The sequence below is a fragment of the Etheostoma cragini genome, chromosome 11, assembly GCF_013103735.1.
Source record: "Etheostoma cragini isolate CJK2018 chromosome 11, CSU_Ecrag_1.0, whole genome shotgun sequence".
In the NCBI taxonomy this organism is placed as follows: domain Eukaryota; kingdom Metazoa; phylum Chordata; class Actinopteri; order Perciformes; family Percidae; genus Etheostoma; species Etheostoma cragini.
Window position 1 is genome coordinate 4,022,324 of NC_048417.1, and position 21,291 is coordinate 4,043,614.

Genomic DNA, 21,291 nt, shown 5'->3' on the forward strand with positions numbered 1-21,291 from the left:
ACACACACACACACACACACACACACACACACACACACACACACACACACACACACACACACAGTTCTAGTATGCACGGTTGACTTTGGATTGTTTTACCGCCCAATCAATCATAAGCTTCTGGACTGCCAGCAGCTGTTTGTCAATTCCACCACAAGGGATGTGTTTTTCTGTAGTTAGTTACCCCTAAATGCTACATAATAGTACTTTGGTGATGCTTTCCTTATTTATTTATTAAATAATTGTATTCATTATTCATGACTGACTTACTGTTTAGTTCAAAAACATCCAAAACACCAACGTACAAAAACATGGCGGACCAGATGCAAAGTTTTATTTTGAAAAGTCAAAGCTTGCCCAAAAATAGAAAATTATTCAGATTATTATTTATTATACTGTATGGCTGTGGGTGTGAAGTGAAAAACTTTTTTGAAACTTTCTCTGTCTGCCGCTACTTGCAACAAACATACAAAAAACATTGCAGCTTTTATTGCAATTTTTTTTACAAACTCTCCCACAACATCAGGCATTTTGGGCCGCAACAATCTCTAGAAAAGGCTGCAAAATCCCGCAGGAAGTGATTTTTGACAAAGGGAGGGTCAAGTCTTTTTTTACTAAAGAGCCAAAAACTCCTTCTGTAGCCCCTTAAATAAAAACCAAACAGTCCCTTAACATATATAAATTACTTTGATTTAAGTAGGGGACAGTGCAAATGAATTAAACACATGATTACACATGAGTTAAAAATGCCAGAATAAGCCAAAAGTTTGTTTTTTTTAAATCTGTAGTCCTCTGGCCTTGATGTTAAAAAGGCTTTTCATCTTGCATCCGGGTGTATATTATTAGGTTGACATTATTACATTCTCCTTCTTAAAAGCTTCCTGTACCCCTGGTTTTACTATTGCTCATTACCAAAAAACTCACTCACTCACACATGGCTTCACGGAAGCATGCACGCACGTACGCACGCAGGCACGGACACACACGCAACAACGCACGCATGCATGCACACACACACACTTAACAGTGTACCTCAGTAAATCCTACGTTATACACATTTTCAGGAAATGTTCACATCTGACCACATCATTGTGTGAAATCTTGCTACAATATGTACCATTCTTGCACTGTGAACACACTTCTAACACACTTCTAACTTCTAACGCCTGCAAATAGCTGACAGGCCAGCATCAATCACCCAGCTCCGGCTAAATCAGCACCCACGCCTTCCTGTTTCTATTGTTCAGACAAACATTGGGACAATCACTGTCCCCTGTTTGTCCTGCTGGGTTGCCACGAGATCAGCAATCAATCACAGGGATCACGTTGACTGGTCAATTTCTTCATGTGGCGTCCTTCTGTGATCAATCAAGTCAACACCCGAGACAGTCACGCTTATTAAGTACTGCATGTGCATTGGTTAGTGATTTTCTTGTATTTTATGTTCCAGCCAGAGCACAAAGGTCCCCCAGAGCATTTTTTGTTGTTGTTTGTTTTATGTTCCTTATGTGGCCCATACATGTACTGGTGAAAGTGCATCCTGTTTTTAACACCCCCTAAAAATGTGGAACTTACTTCCTTTCGATGGATATTAGAATGACATGCTCTCTCAGTATTTCTAAAAGAAAATGAAAGACTCATACTCACAAGCACCCGGGCTGAGTGCCGCTACATTGGAGTTTACCCTGGTGGATTAGAGGGTCTACCTACGCCAGCAGGTGGTGGTGGTGGTGGGGGGGGGGGGGGGGGGGGGGGGGGGGGGGGGGGGGGGGGGGGGGGGGGGGGGAACTCTTGCTTTTGTTTGTGCATATGCACCAAACAAGAGCTTGGAGTATTCGGCCTTCTTGGAGACCTTGAACGGAGTCCTGTATGGGGCTGCAGTGGGGCACACCATAGTTCTGCTGGGGGACATCAACGCACATGTGGGCAATGATGGAGATACTTGGAGAGGCGTGATTGGGAGGAACAACTTCCCTGATCTAAACCAGTGTGGTTGTCTGTTGTCTGCTGTTAAGGTCTACTGCAATGTGCTGGAAAGGAGGGTTCGGCCGATAGTTGAACCTCAGATTAAAGAGGAACAATGTTCGTCCTGGTCATGGAAAAACGGATCAGATCTTCACTCTTGCTAGGATCCTGGAGGGAGCCTGGGAGTATGCCCAACCAGTCTACATGTGTGTTGTGGATCTGGAGAAGGCATATGACCAGGTCCCCCTGGGAGATGCTGTGGGACCCTCACCTATGGTGATGAAGGCTGGGTCATGACCAAATGAACTATCCAGGGACAAGCGGCCGAAATGGGTTTCCACAGGAGGTGGGCTGGTGTCTCCCTTAGAGATAGGGTGAGAAGCTCAGTCATCTGAGAGGAGTAGAGCCGCGGCTCCTTTGCGTCAAAAGGAGCCAGTTGAGATGGTTCTGGCATCTGGTAGGGATGCCTCCTGGGCGTCTCCCTAGGGAGGTGTTCAAGGCACGTCCAGCTGGGAGGAGGCCTTGGGGAAGACCCAGGACTAGGTGGAGGGATTATATCTCCAACCTGGCCAGGGAACGCCTCTGGATCCTCCAGTCGGTGCTGGTTGATGTGGCTTGGGATAGGGAAGTATGGGGTCCCCTGGTGGAGCTGCTCCCTCCGTGACCCGAAGATGGATGGATGGATCGATGGATGGATAATGTTATTATTATTAGTTTAAAGTAGTTAGATTTGTTTTATATCCATTTCTTTTTGAACTGGAGTTTATTTCATTTTAGTAATTGCCTGATGTTAGTAGTGTTTAGTCTTTTTTTCCATCTGTGTTTCCTTTTTGTGCTGTGAGTCACTTTGGGCTGCATGTTTGCATTAAACGTGCTATATAAATAAAGTTGCGTTGCGTATGTGTGAGTTTTATCTGCTTTGTCAAACACAGTGTCTGGACTGAAATGTAATGACATCAGCAAAATGTAACCAAAAATAGTCCGCTTCAATTGTTGAACGCTATGAATCACCAGCTAGTTTCAGCTAATTTTTCCACAACTGCAAAAAAAATGTGACTAACAGAGCAGGAGACACACACACACACAGACACACACACACTGACTAATGCATGTAATGCCCTACTAGTCTAGACCTCTTATCTCGCTGTTGTAATCATACAACTGGTCTGTGTATTTTAGAAAACAAAGACCAGGTGGGCATTAAGTGTGTGAGTGTCTAAAGTCTTTCTGAGAGTCTCTTTGTCATTGCAAATCAATGATCAACAATGCGTCAATAACGCTGTGTACAGGAAGCAGACAGGGAAGGAAGTGGAACAGACAGCAGTCAAGTAAATACATCATCATTTTTGCTATTAACTTTTCCCCAACACCTTTTCAGACATTTCAAAAAGTGTTTGACATGAATGTATCTCAGTGTCTTTGCTATTTTGTGTGATATTTTCTGTTCTAAATGGACTGTTTCTATATAGCGCTTTCAAGTCTTAATGACTACTCAAATGCTTTTACGAAGTACAGGAACCATTCACAATACACACAATGTGGCCGAGGCTGCCGTACAAGGTGCCACCTGCTCATCAGATAAACACACACACACATTTACACTCCGATGGCTCAGCATCAGTAGCAACTTGGGGTTCAGCGTCTTGCCCAAGGGCACTTCCACTTGGAACCGCAGGGATAGAACTACCAACCTTGAGATTTGGAAGGTGACCACGCAACCACTGAGCCACACCCACAGCCATACAGTATAATAAATAATAATCTGAATAATTTTCAATTTTTACTATCTGACATAATTGGAGTTAATGACATCTGGAGATTCTGAACTCCACGCGTCAGATATCCCTGGAATAACATTCTCCTCCATCCTACAGTAAGAGATCCAGAGGTTTTGTTTGGAATAAACAGAGGAAGCAGCGGGTATGATTGCCAGTGACATTTTCAGAACTGTAAATACATCGTGAATTACAAAGTGTGGGGCGGGCCTCTAACTCACCCAGTAAGAGCGTGTCTCCCACGTAGGCTGAGTCCTGCAGCGGCCCGGGCTCGAGTCCAACATGTGGCCCTTTGCTGCGTGTCATCTCCTCTCATTCTCTCCCCCTTTCCTGTCTGTCGACTGTCACTATCTACTAATGGGAAAAGCCCCAGAAAACAATAAAAAAAATAAAAATAAATAACAAGAAGAATTGTAAAGAGTTGTATTGTGTGTTGAGATGTTTTGGTTAGTAAAAACAGTGAGAGTGGGCTGGTTGGTTGTGGAGGAAACGAGAGGGAAGCTGAGCGGTCAGCGGCCTCAGCGTCTAAAATCTTCTGGTCATCTGGAGAAAAATATACAACAGAATAACATACAATACACACTTATTTTATTATCTTACAATAGTAATACTACAAAAGGCTTCCACTACCACTGAAAATGTGTTCTTCCACCACACTAATCCGTTGTTTGATAGAAGTGTGGGGTATGATTTTGGCATTTATTATATCTTAAAATTACAAGCAAAAATAATTCTTTAGACAGTTCTTATTAGGGACCAGTTGTTACAAATGCATAGGTTAGAGCCAAATTTAAATAATCATAAAAAGGACAGATATCGAGAATCAGTTGAGCAATATTAACATGATTTATTAAAGTTTTGTACATTACTTTTACAATATACTCCACATAAAGTACTAACAATGTACAATAAATTAGACTAAAAAGATTAGATATGTATTTATGTATTATATATGACTTTAATATGCTGCCAGGCACACTTTAAAGCTACAGGGCGTAGTTTCTGTCGCCCCCATGAAGAACTCTAAGTAATGGCAACACAACGGTTGACATGACACAAGCCTTCCGCGATCGCAGAGTGCACCCCCCCCCCCCCCCCTTATCCGTGCAGTTGCTAGAAACCAAGGAGGACACGGAGGATTTAAAAAAAAACATGAACTATTCAGAAGACGTAATTACCTTCACTTAACAATCTTCTGAACATAGTCATACTGAGAAATACAGAGAGAGTTGTGTGGAGCTGAGTCTGAATTGGCTTTGTAGCAACACATTTGTCAACAGCTTGAATGAAACGGGCGTTTGTTAATATCAAAAAGTTACTCACTACAGCTTTAATGCCTAACCATGAAGTTTCGACAAATATTTGATGTAAACAAAATGTCTCTCGAGAAACTGGTCCAGTTCTTCCTATGAGGTCACTTTTGTTACTTCCAACTCATCAGCAGAGCAAGAGAAAGGGCTTTCATGGCTGTCTGATTTGATGTAACTGTCCTTTGTATTCTTGTGTCTTTTATTTATTGTATTTCACTTTATTGTGAAGCACTTTGTGTTTTTTATCTGTGAAAAGTGCTATAAAACTTTACTTGCTTACTAACATAAAAGAAAGAGGGAGAGCAAAGTGGGTTAATAAAAAGAGGGACGTCCCTCTATGTGAGAGGGATCATGGAGACTGGCAGTCAGACAGACTGTTCTATTGATCCTATCAGGGCAGCACAGTGAGGCAAGTATCACAACCGGGGGCCTAATTGATACAGTATTGATGCACGTGTCTGCAGTTAGGCACGGAAAGGGAGATTGTGAGTGCACAGCATGACATCATACAGCAGAAATACATACAATAAAACACACAACTTAGTGTGCACTTAATCTCTTATGTAATGTCTGCTTGATAGGTGTATGAAGTACTGTGATTGGTTAACAATTAAGTCCCTTTTTTCAATGTATAAACAAAAGAATGCTGAAATGTTGCTGAGCTCAGTTATTTGTGCAGAATTACCTCAGATCTCTCGCTTGAATAAAGAGATCTTATTATTTAATCTCCAGGTCACAGAATCTTCTTCAAAATTACTCTGGACATCGGCTAAGCCACAAAACAACAGAATTTACTCCTGATTTACCCTGCAGTGGCACTGTGTGTGTATGTGTGTGTGTGTGTGTGTGTGTAAGAAGGGATAGAGGGAGGTCTGGCAATGAAAGCCAATCCCAGATTCTTTGCAGGACTATTACAAACACGGGGCATCACAAGGTCCAGCAGCCAGGAGGCCAAGGGCTTGTGCATGTTGTCATAGATGCTTTAGGAGAACACGCATACACGCACGCACACACAGCAGGGGGTTGTGCAACGGCGGCTCCATAAAAGAGTGTCTGCAGTCAGGTGGGAAATTCCCTGGTCACAGTCCCGGCATTCCAAAGGAGCCAAAGTTATTGCCGCTGGTCACATCCAAGTGTCGGGCAGGTGGTGCGTTAGTGTCGCCTCTGCCTGTGTGTGTCCGTGTCTTCTTCTGTGTGACAGACAGATTAATGAGGAGGAAGTCTAAATGAGAGAGGCCATTTCAAGTTCATGACCCTCCCTTCTAAGTTAGGCGGCTCACAACCAAAAACAGGACAAAGACGTACTGCATGCGTCAGCGCAGTCCGCAAAAACACAAAAACAACAACAGGTTAGGCTGTGTGTTTGATCCCTGCATGGGGTCTGAGACGGGCTCCAGGCATTCATTTAGTTACTCTACGTACAGTGCGTGTCATTACACAGTACAGTCATACACAATGATCACAGGCTTTTTTGCAGAACACAATGTTCAGTACCTATTCCCAGAGGGACTCTACGCAGCAGCTAAACATTACACTACATTATTCTGTCACGCTAACACAACGCTGGTAGATTTTACTGATAAACCAAGGGCTTCTGTAAAAAGAAAAAGAAAAAAAAGAACCGTCCTCAGACCTGATATAGCTCAGATAAAGTTATAATATCTGAAACGGAAAGTGGGTTAAAGACACATGGTGATAATTCATGAACTTAAACCCAACGTCAGACAAGTTTTAGAGCTTGCAGAACAAATGATGAGGTTTTGAATGTTTGGGATAAGAAGTGAGTGTTGCTTGTGTTTGTGCGTGTCAGTCTCAGTCACTGGACAGCATCGTAGATGTGAAGATCTGCTGCAGGATTTGGGGGATCTGCTTGGTGTCCATGGCAACGAAGGATCTCCCTGCTGGAAGGTTTTTTTGGAGTCTGAGTTAAAGAGTAAAAAAAAGACGTTTGAGGTTAAACAGAGGCACTGAACTTTAGCAAAATAATTGCTTTCCAAAAAAACAAAAAGACAGACAGGTACATGTTTGCTGTGACAATTGGCAGAGTGCAGAGTGTGTGTGTGTGTTAATGAAAGGGCTGTCACTTACATGGAGTGGGAAAAACTGCGACCCATCGCATACTCTAAAATGTAAGTGTCATTCTTTTGTTTAATGGTGCCTCTTGTGTTCAGTCCAATATTCAATTTGTTCAATAAAAGAATGTTGGAAATGATTTCCTTTCGTTTTTTAAATCCAAAAAGCAATCTGATGTATTTTAGCGGAACACTGAAAGCAGGAGAACTGAGTCTGTTTATTTATCAAAAGTAATGTTTTTTTCTGATATGTAACATTATTGCATATTTTCCTCATATTGTGCAACCCTAACTTTACTCCTTTGCTCAGTCCACTGTATAAACCTCCTACATCTAATGGTTCTCTTTCCTTCTGTCCCCCATTGACTTACACATTCCTCTTTTTCAGTTGGTAGTTTGTCCTTGACATGAGGTTTGCGTGCTTCCATGACATGTGACTCTATCGTTCCTCTGTTCCCGCACTCTCACTCTCACTTGAACCCACACCCTGTTTATAGTTTAGAGTTAATTTCTACCCCACCTCGGCTCCTTAAGTTAAAGACTAATTCCTCCTTTAAGCATATGTTTCCCAGGGTCAGGGGTCTCTTTTTCTTTGCTTTTATTCTCCCTCTCTCTGTGTTCCTGCTCTCCTCAGTCAGGAGTGGAGGAGTCATATTAGTCCTGAAGGTCCTTAAGCTCGTGACTGCTGCGCTCTAACCGTGAAGCCGCAGGCTCCACAAAGCGGACAGGGGAGTGCACTTAACCTTCTTTTGTCCCGCCTGCAAAGCTCAGGACGTAATCTGGGATGGGACAACAAAAGGTCAGCAGGGCCAGCAGCCAGCGGGAACATGAGTAGGCCTCAGAGAGACTCAATTGGAGAGTCGTTGTTCTACTTCCCTTTGAAGTCTAGTTGTTATTTACTGGCTTTGGATCACAGGCTACACTCTACTTTAACTTTAAGTGCAGAATCTTCAGCAGGATGCTTAGAAATTGACCATGTGGCTGCTTCTGTTCTATGGGATGTTGACTTTTTAAATACCATTTTCATCACTACCTCTGCGCCCCGCAACTTTTTACCTCCATCCTTTTTTTAATCCCCTTTCCTTCATCTTTTGTCCCTTACTCATGGCTTAAGTTTTTTTTTTTTCTCCTTTATTCTCCTTCACTGATCTTACCTATTTCCTTCTTTGACCTCTCTCCTTACCTCCACCATAGTCTCACATTGCCAGCTCTATCTCCACAGCGCAGTGAAGTAAGGTCATACATTCTTGTAAATGAGAAAAAAGCTATCTGGGTCGTTTGCCTTTCTTTAAACCAATCATAATGGTCTTAGGCGGGGCTAAGCTCCGCACACAGCAAATGGCTCTGCTAAATAGTCTTGGGAAGGAACTTGTTTTGGTGGATCATTTGCATCCCGCAAATGAAAACGCCACATACAATATTAAATGAAGTTAACTGATGACACAATACAGTAATTTGAGCTCTTTAAGTACTTCGTCCGCAGCAATCCCACAAATCAGTCCCAAAACTTCCCAGTTAGAGAGGAAATGCCCTAAACATATTCTTTGTAAATCTTTACAATCATTCCCTGAAATAACTAAGCAGACCTGCCTTTTTGCACTATTCTTTGCAAGTTTGTTGTTGTTTCCTGCATTGAAGGGATTTTAAGAATGGCGACACACCAAGCGCGAAAGGGGCTTTTCCAGGTTTTTTCCTGGAAATGTACCACCGTTGATCCAAACTAACTCCACCAAGATGCCCCCCACTAGGCCTGGTCGCCCTCCTCCTTACCTTTCGGCCTGGTCGCCCAGGGATCCGATAAAGATGGCGAAGGCATTGACCTGCGGGTCAGAGGTCAGGACTTGGGCAAAGCGCTCGGGCCGGATGCCGTAGCGCTCCAGGTTGGCATCGCTGAGCACCACCACGAAGTGCTCGTCGGCCTCTTCCCGTGCCACTTCCTTAATGCTTGCGTCAGTGCCTTCCAGAGTGTAGTCGCCGCTCATGCAGAACTGAGAGTGGGCATGCATGGTCTGTAGGGCGAAGGGAGGAGGAGAGAAATGTGATCAGTGAATCACTGTGGGACTGCAATCAAGCAATCATATATATTACATGTTTGGATGTGGTATGTGTATGTGTGTGTGTGTGTCAGATGTTTGTTGGGTGACTATACAACGTTTTTAATGTTATCTGTTGAGTTTGGATGACTCAAGAACATTTTCTGTTTGAATGCTTTATCTCTCTTATCTTATGAAAGAAGGAGAAAACATTTAACAGGACCTTCAGTCGTGGAGGAGTTGTACTCACAGGCTAAGATAATAAATGGGTACATGCCCCTAGAGGAAAGTGAAAACAACAACACAACTAGAGCTGTAACTATTCCAAATTTGGCTGTACAGATAAGATACAGAAATAAATGCCATTAACAATATAACTTGTTTTAGTCAAATTTATGTATTCCTTTTTTTAAACAAATTATGAATTCTAGGATACATCTTTTTGATAAATCCCTGTCATGTGACCTAGATAATGAAGATAAACCACGCCTCTAAAACATATTTTTCTAACTGTATCTCAATGTATGCTATGACTCTGTATTGGGTCAACAACTAGCATTGCTTTAGCCCAGCAGTCCAACCATAGTCTCACAACCAATAATTACTTAAATATCACAATTTGGCACATCTAAACAAAATCTACAATTACCATCAACAGTCATACTATAGGCCCTTAGCTGATGTTAGCATCCAACTGCAGTTAAACAAAGAAACCACAATTACGTAAGTAAAATTTGACAATAAGACAATTATGTTATCATTTTTACAGGCCTAAACACAGCAGAAATTTTCCAGCTATTAAGTGAGTGAGAAAGAAAAAAAGAAAGACGATAATGCAAACCACTGTTCAGTGTATTTAGGTGGATATGTGTGTAAGTAACATGTGCACAGGTACAAAACAAGAGTGGTCTAATTATGAATGTTTACCTTGAGGACTTTGAGTCTCTCTTTGTTATTCTTGGGGACTTTGTCCGCTCTGACCAGCTCGATGTCGTATCCGTCGCCTGAGTGGCCGATTACGTCGTACTGCGTGAAGAAAACAATTTAAGTAAGAGGGAAATTGACAAAGATGGTACAAAAGAAGCAAGTAATATGATAGAGAGACAGATTCTTCTAAGAGGATGGAGGAATCAAGGGGAGCCTTTGATCCACGAGTGGGCTTGAGAGATTGCTATGGTGACGGTGTTTGAAAAAAACAGTTTTTGGGGGCTTTCCTCTTTATTAGATAGTGAAAGTGGATAGACAGGAAAGGAGGGAGAGAGATGAGGGATGACACGCAGCAAAGGGCCGCAGGCCGGACTCGAACCCGGGCCGCTGCAGGACCAAGCCAACATGGGGTACCCGCTTTCACCGGGTGAGCCAGAGACCGCCTCGGTTTTCAAGATTAAATGTCTACATTAGTGAGTGGGGAAAGTCAAGGTCTCTGGAGGGCTCCTAAGAAGCTGGGTGCTTATTTTCTTGTATTGTAATGGTAATATTATGGTTACCTAAGTTGATGGCCAGGGTCTGCAGCCATGGGTGGGGCTAGAAGTGGGACATGGGGTGGAACCGGCCCTCCCTGAAATCTGACTTGCACCCCACCCCAATCCATTACACGTCTATATAGCAGATTATATATTTCTTGTCCTATGTTTCCCAATATTTCTAAGAAGATTTATATTCTGTATTCTGATAAAATTACACAAATGTATGGTACCACATGAACGTAAATGACTTCGACAATAACATTTTATTGTTGCAACTCTGGAATTTTGTGCAAATGCCTGTTGTGTTGTCCTCATGTAGGAGCAAGAATAGTATGAAGTGTAAAGATGCAGTGTGATGGTGCAGAAATGTCACGTCGTAATTTATACCAGGCCACCCTCGCTCCAAGCTGCATGGAAACCCTGTAGAAAGTGAACGTACCTCCCATAGACCAACCCTCAAATCTGGCTTATATAAAGCCGAGTCAGCCTGGCACCGTGGGCTCCACTCAGCTATTTCAAGACCCAGGTATTATGTATATGGGCTATTTTTAATAAGGGCAGTGATGAGCTTGTAGGTCAGAGGTATGCGACTGTGTGTCTCAGCCATCCATATTGCTGTTGAAGCCTGTTTTGTCAAAATATCAAAAGTTTTTTGTGCTATACTTTTTTTCAGTTAGGTTTTTATACAAATCAGGGACACCGAAATCGTTTAATTTAATATTTAAATCAGTGCTGCAACTGTCAATTATTTTCTCAATAAACAGTTTAGGTGTTTGGTCTATAAATGGTCAAAACACACAAACACACACACACACAGACACACACACACACACACGTCAGTGCTACAAGTGTAACTACTTGCTTTGCATGACACCCCTAAAAGTGCACCTAATAAATCATAAGACATCTTCGAGGTTGTGTGTGTGTGTTCACTTTCAGGGATGTTACCAAAAGAAAACAGTTACGCTGGTATGTGATGAGCACTGAAGAGTGTGCGAGTGTGTGTGTGTGTGTGTGTGTGTGTGTGTGTGTGTGTGTGTGTGTGTGTGGTGTGTGTGTGTGTGTAAGACACTGATATGTGATCAGTTTTAGGTTGGATTGAGTGTCACTTAGGGGCCAAGAAGTCTGTCTGCGTTCAACTTTTTTTAAACCCCCTCACACTGTATCTCCCTCTCCCCCCTTTGCTCTGCCTCTCGTCCTTGCTCTTTCTATTTTTTCCATGATTCTACTTTGTTCATGAATGACCCATGAAATGTGTCAACTGTTGACTTTTCTTTGCACAATCTAGTGCAGTCAAAAGACTGACAAGAGCACCAGAGGCACATCCAGTAAGACAGTGGGGGCAAGTAGTGAAGACTGAGAATGTTTTGTAATTTCCTTTAATGTAAGTCAGGCAAACAACTAGCACAGTGTGACTCTCCTTCCAACACAACTCATTTTAGTGGCAAACTAGGGGGCTTTGTAAATAAAAGTAATCACTATGACGTCAGTAAGTTTGGAGATGATAGCTGGTAGTGAAGCGTTAAGATAAAGAGACAACAGTAAGTTCACTAACATAACGTTAATTTGTCAGATGCTTTTGTCCAAAAAGAATTATGTGATGTTTGATGTGACAATCTCACCTTGAACTTGTGCTCGTAGCTCTCCAGAGCCTCCATGACCATACACACAGCCTCCATGGAGCGCTCCAGCCGGCCGTCCACGCCGTTGAAGCGGTACATGCTGCCCGACACGTCGGCCAACACCCGTAAACGCTTGGGCTTCTGCTGAGGACTGCCAAGCTGTAAACACCCAGCCACACACACACACACACACACACACACACACACACACACACACACACACACACACACACACACACACACACACACACACACACACACACACACACACACACACACACACACACACACACACACACACACACACACACACACACACACACACAGACACACCTTTTAAAGAAAATCAGCAACGACTAACGACTAAATTAAAGAAAACACCTACTCTGGAAAGTGTTTTGTGGAATTTGGTGTAGCTTACTTAAAAATAACATTCAAAACAAGGACAGGGTTTCAAAACTGAATTATGATTATTTCAATCTAGACCTTCAGGCCAGACCAAAACTATGCAAAGCCTGGAGCTAAATAAGGTGGAAAAACATGGCATGCATATTATGGTTAGTGTGTGTTTGTATGATTAGTGTGGGAACTATCTGTGTGCTGTCTGTGTGTGTATGTGTGTGTGTGTGAATGTGTGTGTGTGTATGTCTGTGTCTGTGTGTGTGTGTGTGTGTGTGTGTGTGTGTGTGCGTGTGCGTGGGATTACTTAAGCACACATGACTGCAGAAGAAATTACTTAAACTGTGGGTGAGCTTGAGCAGAAACACTGGGTTTAATAATAATCTCACACACTCACCACTGGAATTTATCGTGTGTATGTTTGTTAGTATATGTTTGTTTGGAGGTGTGGCTCTGGGGGAAAAAAAAAGTGTAGTTTAAATATCTGTAGCAACACACATACACACCTCTGGGTCCTGCTCTCCCCTGCGTTTATATATAGACTTCTCTCCAGTCAGTCCATCTATGATTTTAGCATCATCAAGTTCTCCCAGAGCCTGGTTCTTCAACCACTGCCGCTCCTTCCCTTTAGCCTGTGAAAACACACACACACACACACACACACACACACACACACACACACACACACACACACACACACACACACACACACACACACACACACACACACACACACACACACACACACACTTAGTTGGAGCACATGTTTGAGCACACGATGTGTACCATTCGACCAGTAAAATAAATAAACACATTTCAAAATCTGTCTGGGGAGGATGATTTCATTTTGGTGGGGCAGATTGTGAATGCACACATTTTTTCTCCCGCCCATGCCCACAGAGGAAAGAGCCATGGGGTCTCTTTGAAGCTCTGACCCCGTTTCTCAAGATGTCACTTTACTTTTTTGCTGCTGTGGTCACTTGGAAGGAGAGAGGTGAGAGGAGGAGGAACATAACTTTCTCCTGTTTTCAGTTTGCTCCTGGACAAAGGAGAGCTACTTTACAGAAAACAAGGAAGCTAAAAAAAAAAAAAACATTACTCTGTTACGAGCAAGCGTCATGTGAACAGGCAAACAGCTTAGCCAAGTTAAAATGTGCAAAAATATGTTAACAGAATTGATGAATAGCTTAAATCTTAAATTTACAATAAACTAAATGCCAGATGTAATAATCTGGCTTCAAAAATAAATACACAATACACAATGTTTTCTGTTATATAAAGCCTACAATATTGCGTAACACTAAGTGGAGGGGAATTAAACTGTTTTATTCATTATCCCAAGCCCTATGAGAGTAATCTGAGTTGCCCAAAAGTGTCAGCTTGCTTATTTGTGGTCTCTTTATTCATAGAGCAATTGCATCATTGCACAAGATCAGTCACAAAAAAACATTTCTGATAATGTGCTATCTTTTAATAAGTTCACTGTCTCCCCTCCCACTGCATCACTGTCATCGACAGAGACAACATGACATCATCACTTTGCGTGAACATACACTTTCTTAAACCAAGCGGCGTGTTATCTGTAGCATTTTGAGCTATCCGCGTGTATGTCTACGCTGGATGCAGTAGATGTTAACATACACGCTGTGTTATCGCCACTTGCCGTGTTATCGCCACTTGTTACAAGACACGCGGTTTAAGAAAAGAAGAACAAGGTTGGCTTTAGTAAACAAACAAACTGACGCCTGAGTTTAGGAAACGTGACACGCGGGATACGATCCCCGTTCTCCTGGGTGAAAGTCCTGCATGCGTCTTGATGACACTCCAATAATGGCATACAAATTGCCGTGTCATACATTTTCCATTTCATGAGATCAGTCTAATTGAGAACTCCTGACAAGTTGGGACACCTCTGCCAAAGATATGATTAATTGTATTCGCCTGGACCTAAAATTACAGTAGGACCAAATCTATAAATAGCAATTTCTTAGGCCAGTTAGGACTGATTTCCTTCTCTGAGAGGCTTAATAAATACGCGTGCAGCTGTTTATGTTTGGCATGCCAGTTTTATGTGGAGAGATAAATAGAGAGGGGTTTCCCTAAGTGAGACTAGAAGGGGTAGAAACAATTCATCAGTGACTTCTTAAATCACTCTTCATGTATGAGAAAAATAACATGACATCATAGCGCCACACCTGCTGAGATTAGTATAATCTCCCTCGTCTTTACAGACAGAAAGAAGCCCAGGGCTACAGGGACCAATTCAAACAATAACCGACGTTCATGTTCAAAGCCAGCGCTGTCATGGCCACAAACACCTGGATGGAAAACACAAACACACACACACCCGCCCACCACAACATATACAAATACTGTAGAGCTTCACACCTGGACGGGAGAATAATAGAGCAAGGCCTGGTGTCGCTGCTCTGTAATCATTGTCACATGCTGCATGATTTTCCTCTCTCCAAACACACACACACAGAGACACACACAGAGACACACACACACACACACACACACACACACACACACACACACACACACACACACACACACAGGGCCATGTATCCACTCACATTTTCAGTAAGAAGCTCAAACACTTGGAGGAACCTCTAAACCAAAATAATGAAATTGAGACAATTTCACATCCTGGATTTTATCACCGCCACTCCCAACGCTTTTGCTTTTCATTCTCTCAGCACCAATAAGGGTGCTCCTATGGTACAGCGCCCCCTCCTTCCTGTCTCTGGGGTCGAATAAGGTCAACCCATTATCATCCAACAACTTTATTACTCCTCCACTTTTGTTGTCTGACTTGCCAGGGCCAGTCGGAGCTGGCTGATGCTGGAGCTGCTGCCCCCGCGACCTGATACTGGATAAGCGGATGAAGATGGATTGACGGACTTGCCAGGGTCAAAAGGGTGTGTGTCTGTGTGTGTGTGTGTCTGGTTGCATAACAGGAGAGTAAGACAAATGTATTGTGTAGACTGCACATATATGTTTCCAAAAATTAGGCTGAATCTACAAGGAAATGTATACAACTGAAGCAAATGGAATTTGAAATTCAGTTGTGGCCAAGGTAAAATAATCTTCAAGTGACGCAGCTTTCAGGCTTGAAGGCATTTTTCAATTGGCCATCTGTTGTATATCATGCATAGTGACAATAAGCCACAGACCACTCAAAAGATTTTGATAAAAATAATTAATTATTCTGATGTAGAAATTGGCTTCATTGATTCTTTTATTCATGAAGGAACCAGTGAGGCTCTGAGCTGTCACGGCTGTGCCTTGTTCTACAGAATTTAGGAATATCAAAAGAATAAATCGTGTTTAAAATAGTGCTGTCAGTTAAACGTTTTATTAACGGCATTAACGCAAACCCATTTAAACGGCATCAATACTTTTATCGCAAGATTAACGTTCTTTTTGGCCTAGCAAACTAGTTTTTTTTCACATGCTGTTGCAACAACTAGTAGTGTTAGAAAAACTATAACACCACACCGGATCTAGCTAGACCGGAAACAGGCACGGCACTCACGCGCCGTTTGGGCTTGCAAGCCGACCAAAGAGTAATAACGTTACGTTTTGAGTGGATGGCGAGCGCGAGACGACAAAATGGACGCCAATAAGATTCTGAATGGAAATTTACCAAATGATTCCAATGACAAGACCAACATGATCTGTGTGTTTTGTCGTTGTGAACTGAGCTATCATCGCAGCACGTCCAGATTGAAATACCACTTGATGGCCAAGCAAACAGCTGATGTCAGCTGAAGCCCCCCGTCAAAGTATTATTTTACCCTTTTATTGATGGACAGTGTTACATTGAGTGAGAGATTAGTTGATGATGACATATGACATTAATGCAATTAATTGCAATTACATATTTTAATCATTTGACAGCACTAGTTTAAAACAAAGAAATAAAGAAGTGTGATGGAGTAGAGAAAAGCTAACCTGTAAACTGTCCAGGATGATGCGAAGGGACTGAACTTGTCTCCTGACGGCGCTGGAGAAGCGCTCGTACGTGGCAGCGTCGTACTCGCTCATATCAATCTCCTTCAACCTGAGATAGAGGGACGGTGAGACAAACAGAGGGAGAGGAGAGACAAATGACTTGATTTGATGTGTTTTAGGTAAACCACCAGTTGTATTCAAGCATACACTACCTTCGATATGAGGTCTGTATACTCTGCAACACTCTGACTCCGCCTCCCATTCTCAAACATAATCACTGTATACATTCATTTCAAAAGCTGAGAGCGCTGCTGCAAAGCATTAACTTCTTCTTGAAATGCGTTTTCTAAAAGAACTCCATTTCATTTTCATTTCAAAAACAGGCAAGTCAAAGGATGCAACCGTGATGCAGCAGAGCACAATAACTAATGCATTTCTTTGGTAAATTAGAAGCTACTGCTTCTTCCCTTCCATATTGAAAAGGGCTAGGTAGGATAGAGAAAGACAGAGTGAAAATAGACTGAGAAATCTCTTATCGAAGGCAGGACACCTGTGGAAAAACTGATTCAGAGGTTAGTGTTCCCCTCCCCTTTTGTGTGTGTGTGTGTGTGTGTGTGTGTGTGTGTGTGTGTTCTCTCCAAAAACAACACCTGTGGACTTGACAAGACAGGTGGGCTGTGCCCCCCAAGCCGAGCTTATCAGTATAATCCCACTGTGCAGGTACTTTAGTATCGCTGACACACACAGATACAGAATCCTCCTTGGGTGTGATAAAGCTGCTACCTTCACCATGTTTAAACTGGTTTGTGTGTGTGTGTGTGTGTGTGTGTGTTGGAGAGCGAGAGAGAGAGAGGTGAGGGATGAAGGAAATCTCTGCCAGGTGTTTTAAACTTTTGGTGACAAATAGCCCGTGACCACCACAGAGATCCAGACTTCAAAACGCAGGTAGGGATGGAAGGATAGAGGAGAGGCTCTGATGCTATGTGTCAGGGCTTGCAACAAACCCGTGTGTGTGTGTGTGTGTCAGTAAAGTAAGACAGATGTATTGTGTAGACTGCGCTGGCATCACCCGTGCAATCAAAGAGACAAAATCTCCCTCCTCTCCTCTCCCTCTCTCCCAGAGGATTTAGCATCGGAAATTCACATAACCTGTTTGTATTTAGACTGCCTGAGCACCAAGCAAAAACCCACACAGACAAGGGATAAATGCCTGCAAAGTCCAAACCTCATATTTAGTGTCTTCTTGCAGCAGAAATAATGAACTGAATGTGTAGGGACAAAAGAAAACAATTAACCCAAAACACTTTGAACGGTTTTCACAGAAAAGTGACCTGACACTCCGAGCAAAATGTCAACATCATTTGACTGGTACAAGACTTCATTCTCATGACACATAATGCACTCTAGTTATTTTGGACCTGCACACACAGTCTGTTCCACTGCATTCACACCACACCATGTCAGCCCACAGAACTCTACATAGCTGGGTCACTTCCTTCACACATTCCTAGGTGTGTGCATGTGTGGGTGAGGATGCGTGAGAGTATATGTGGTAGGCAGCAGACACTCAGGCCGGTAGCCTCGGCGGTTTCCTTCAAATTCCTTAACCTCGACCTAAACAGGAAAACAGAGTGGATAACAAATACGGAGACAGAGTCTGTTTTGGCTCGGCTCGGAGACACTGCCATTTCATAAACAGCAGCCACAAAAAACAAGGACTTACGCTGACACTCCCTGCAGCGACACACAAAACACACACAGTAGCCTTCCATCCATAAGACCTGCCTGTTCCAGGCTTTAGAAAAGATTGTCTTTTTTTTAATTTATTTTGCAAATTGTGAGTTTTGATAGTGGCTTTGTTCTTGTACGCGTCCATTCCGTCAAACATATACAATACATAACATTTCTGTATTGTAATAAAAAGTATGAAATATGGTTAACACTAATCCAATTATACAACGCTCATCAATTCTTGAGCAATGCATTCAATTTTTTCAATTTAAAGCTACATTTTCAAATTACACTTTTTTAAGATTTTTGTAGTTTAACTGTATTTTAAAGGGATGAAGGATCATAGTCATCGGATAATGGATTTTAGTTGTCGGACGTCTGGATCTTAAATTATCAGAGAAAAAAGCTGAGCAAACGTTAGTGGCAACTCTATTCTTTTTTTCTTTTTTTTTACCAGTTTTAACACTGGTAACACGGGAATCGTCCGGATGTCTGTTACCTTCCTCTGTCTTTGTGTTGGCGTTCTAACCTCCGGTGGATATCTGAGGACTGTAGTTACCTGCTCCTCAGATCTGGTAAATCCAGACAGCTAGCTAGACTATCTGTCCAATCTGAGTTTTCTATTGTACCACCAAAACTACTTTTGAATCTTCCACAAACAACTTCCTTCCCAAGGCTATTTTTACCACTGCACAACTCACAGCCAGATGTAAAGGGTGACCAATGGCATTGCTTCATGAATGAATGAATGAATAAGTAAGACAATATTGAGGTACAAGGTTTCTGCCCAACATCCACAGTAAAAAGGTTAGCAGGTCTGGAGACACAGCCAGGAACATATCTAGAGATGAGTGAGTGTATGTGTGTGGATACATGCTCACGTGGGTGTTTTGAGCATACCTAAGCCTGTTTTTGCTTGTTTGTGTGTTGGGTACTCAAGCGTTTCGCAAAGGGTCATAGTTTGATTGATGCTTAACCCAAAGCTAAGTAAACATAGAATTGTGCACACACATCAGTGAATGAGAAGGTATGGAAAAAGCCTGACAGAGCTGGCGTGGGATATGGAAAAAAAAGAAGACATAGACTCAAGCCGCCCTATCAGGCAGGTATTTCCGTTTTATGTGCTCAGCTGCTGTGTCAAAATACAGTCACATCTACTTGGAAGTCTACAAGCAGGGTATCAGCATGTAGCTACAAGAGTTTCTCTGGGCTTAGTGGGACACTGATAGACAGGCAGAAGAAAGGGAGGGAGGGAGGGAGGGAGGGAGGGGACGGGTGTCAAAGAAGAAATTTAGAAAAGCAAGTGAAGAACAAGGAAAGAAGAAATTACACAAAAAAAGAGGAGAGAGAGGTTGTCCTCTTGGTTTGAAAGCAGCCAGTGTGTTAGAAGGGCAATGCAGGAAAGGGGGAGGATAAGGGGGATGGGGGAGAAAAGAAAGTAAAGAGAACGAGACTGTTTGAAGCAAAAGAGAACAGAGAGAGCCTTCATGGTTGAGCTGGTGAAAGCGGTGTCCTCTTAAACCTCCACCATGAAGCAAATGTGTGTTTGGACACAGGCACAGACACACACACACAGACACACACAGACACACACACACACACACACACACACACACACACGCACACACGCCAATGGCATCTACAAATGCGCTCATCCATCCATCCATCCAGGGCACTGCAGCCTTGTGGTTGTTTACCCAGGATGGAGCACCATACCTGGGATGGCTGACTGACCAGCAAAACCTGCAGATGGCCCAAACAAAAAGGCTCACACCAGGGTTCCCAGGAGTGCGTGAGGCTGTGAAGCACATTGAACATACAGTAGTGGCCAAACAGTGGAATTACAACTCCTGGTCCGTCTTGTAATGCCTTCTGGCTCAAAAAGACTTTTTTCCTATTGACTTACATGGCAAAAGAGACGTCTGTAAATCAGTGGCTACATATTTTAAGAGTCTCAAGCACCAAAAAAGTCATGTTTTAATATCACTATTTCATCAATTGGGTCTGATAACATTTGGAAAGTCTAGAAGAGCCAAATGATTAAATCCTTTAATCCCAATTCAAGCGCTACACTGGAAGTAACCTGCTTGGCCCTCAAGGGTCTCCAGTGTGCCTGCTCTCTGGGCTGAACAGTGTGGAAGCAGCAGCGGCAATCATCCAGGTTATTTAGGCTCATTGTGCCACTGAGCAATTTTCATAAGAATGAACGGGGCTCCGCCTTGAATGCTGTATCCAGTTTTTATAATACATCTATGGTGCACACACGCAGACACGCACACGGAAGTTTTCACAGTGGAAAAAGGGAGTCAGTCCAAAAAATCTGTACCTCCATCTGGACCATGCTACATGCTGTCTGCTTTCCTTCATGGTATTTTCATTATTTAAAGCAACCTACCTTTCTTTAAAGGCCTTTTCACCCATTTCGCGGGCTGCTCTGCGGACCTCTTCCGGAACGGCATCTTTCTCCACCTGGGACACCTGGTAGACTTTGTGTCCTGCATCCAGCCGGTAGGGACCCCCTTTGCCACCCAGCCCCGCCGTGTCTCTGCCGCCTGCAAAGAAATATTTTGTATTTATTATTTAGAGGCTACAGAAATAAATAGGAACATACTGTACAACTTTACATAGTCAAACACATGACACATAGAATAAGCAACCAAATTAAAAAGAGATAAACATATTGTACAACTATACATAGTCAAACGCATAACACATAAAACAAGCAACTGAATTAAAAAAGACAATCAACGAAGAAAGAAAAAGAATAAGTGCTTAAATATGTGTGTCTAAATATGGTTCATAATTGTCAGCAGGAACAAGAGTTAACAATGTAATTTTGGAGGTTTTGCTTAAAGGTGGAGATTGGGATCAGAGATGTATGTTTCAAGGTATTTTGTAGTATATTCCAGTCATGTACTGCTGCAAAGCGGAAGGCATTACGTCCAAAGGTAGTAGAGG

The 21,291-nt window shown here is 42.7% G+C and overlaps 1 protein-coding gene and 1 long non-coding RNA gene across 2 annotated transcripts in view; both read right to left on the bottom strand.

The window, feature by feature from the left end:
• The window catches only part of LOC117953149, a 15,806-nt gene extending 10,974 nt beyond the window's left edge, over positions 1-4,832 (bottom strand). Inside the window, exons 1-2 of the long non-coding RNA XR_004658571.1 lie at positions 4,731-4,832; positions 3,776-3,777 (exon numbers count right to left, since the gene is read on the bottom strand). This is a non-coding gene — a long non-coding RNA (uncharacterized LOC117953149). The remainder of the gene's footprint in view (positions 1-3,775; positions 3,778-4,730) is intronic.
• A 171-nt stretch (positions 4,833-5,003) lies between these two features.
• Positions 5,004-21,291, bottom strand: part of vwa8 (von Willebrand factor A domain containing 8) — a 77,054-nt gene continuing 60,766 nt past the window's right edge. Inside the window, exons 39-45 of the mRNA XM_034885817.1 lie at positions 20,729-20,885; positions 16,603-16,711; positions 13,149-13,274; positions 12,244-12,402; positions 10,083-10,181; positions 8,893-9,131; positions 5,004-6,971 (exon numbers count right to left, since the gene is read on the bottom strand). Of these exons, the coding sequence (XP_034741708.1) occupies positions 6,863-6,971; positions 8,893-9,131; positions 10,083-10,181; positions 12,244-12,402; positions 13,149-13,274; positions 16,603-16,711; positions 20,729-20,885 (998 nt within the window). The 3' untranslated portion in view covers positions 5,004-6,862. The remainder of the gene's footprint in view (positions 6,972-8,892; positions 9,132-10,082; positions 10,182-12,243; positions 12,403-13,148; positions 13,275-16,602; positions 16,712-20,728; positions 20,886-21,291) is intronic.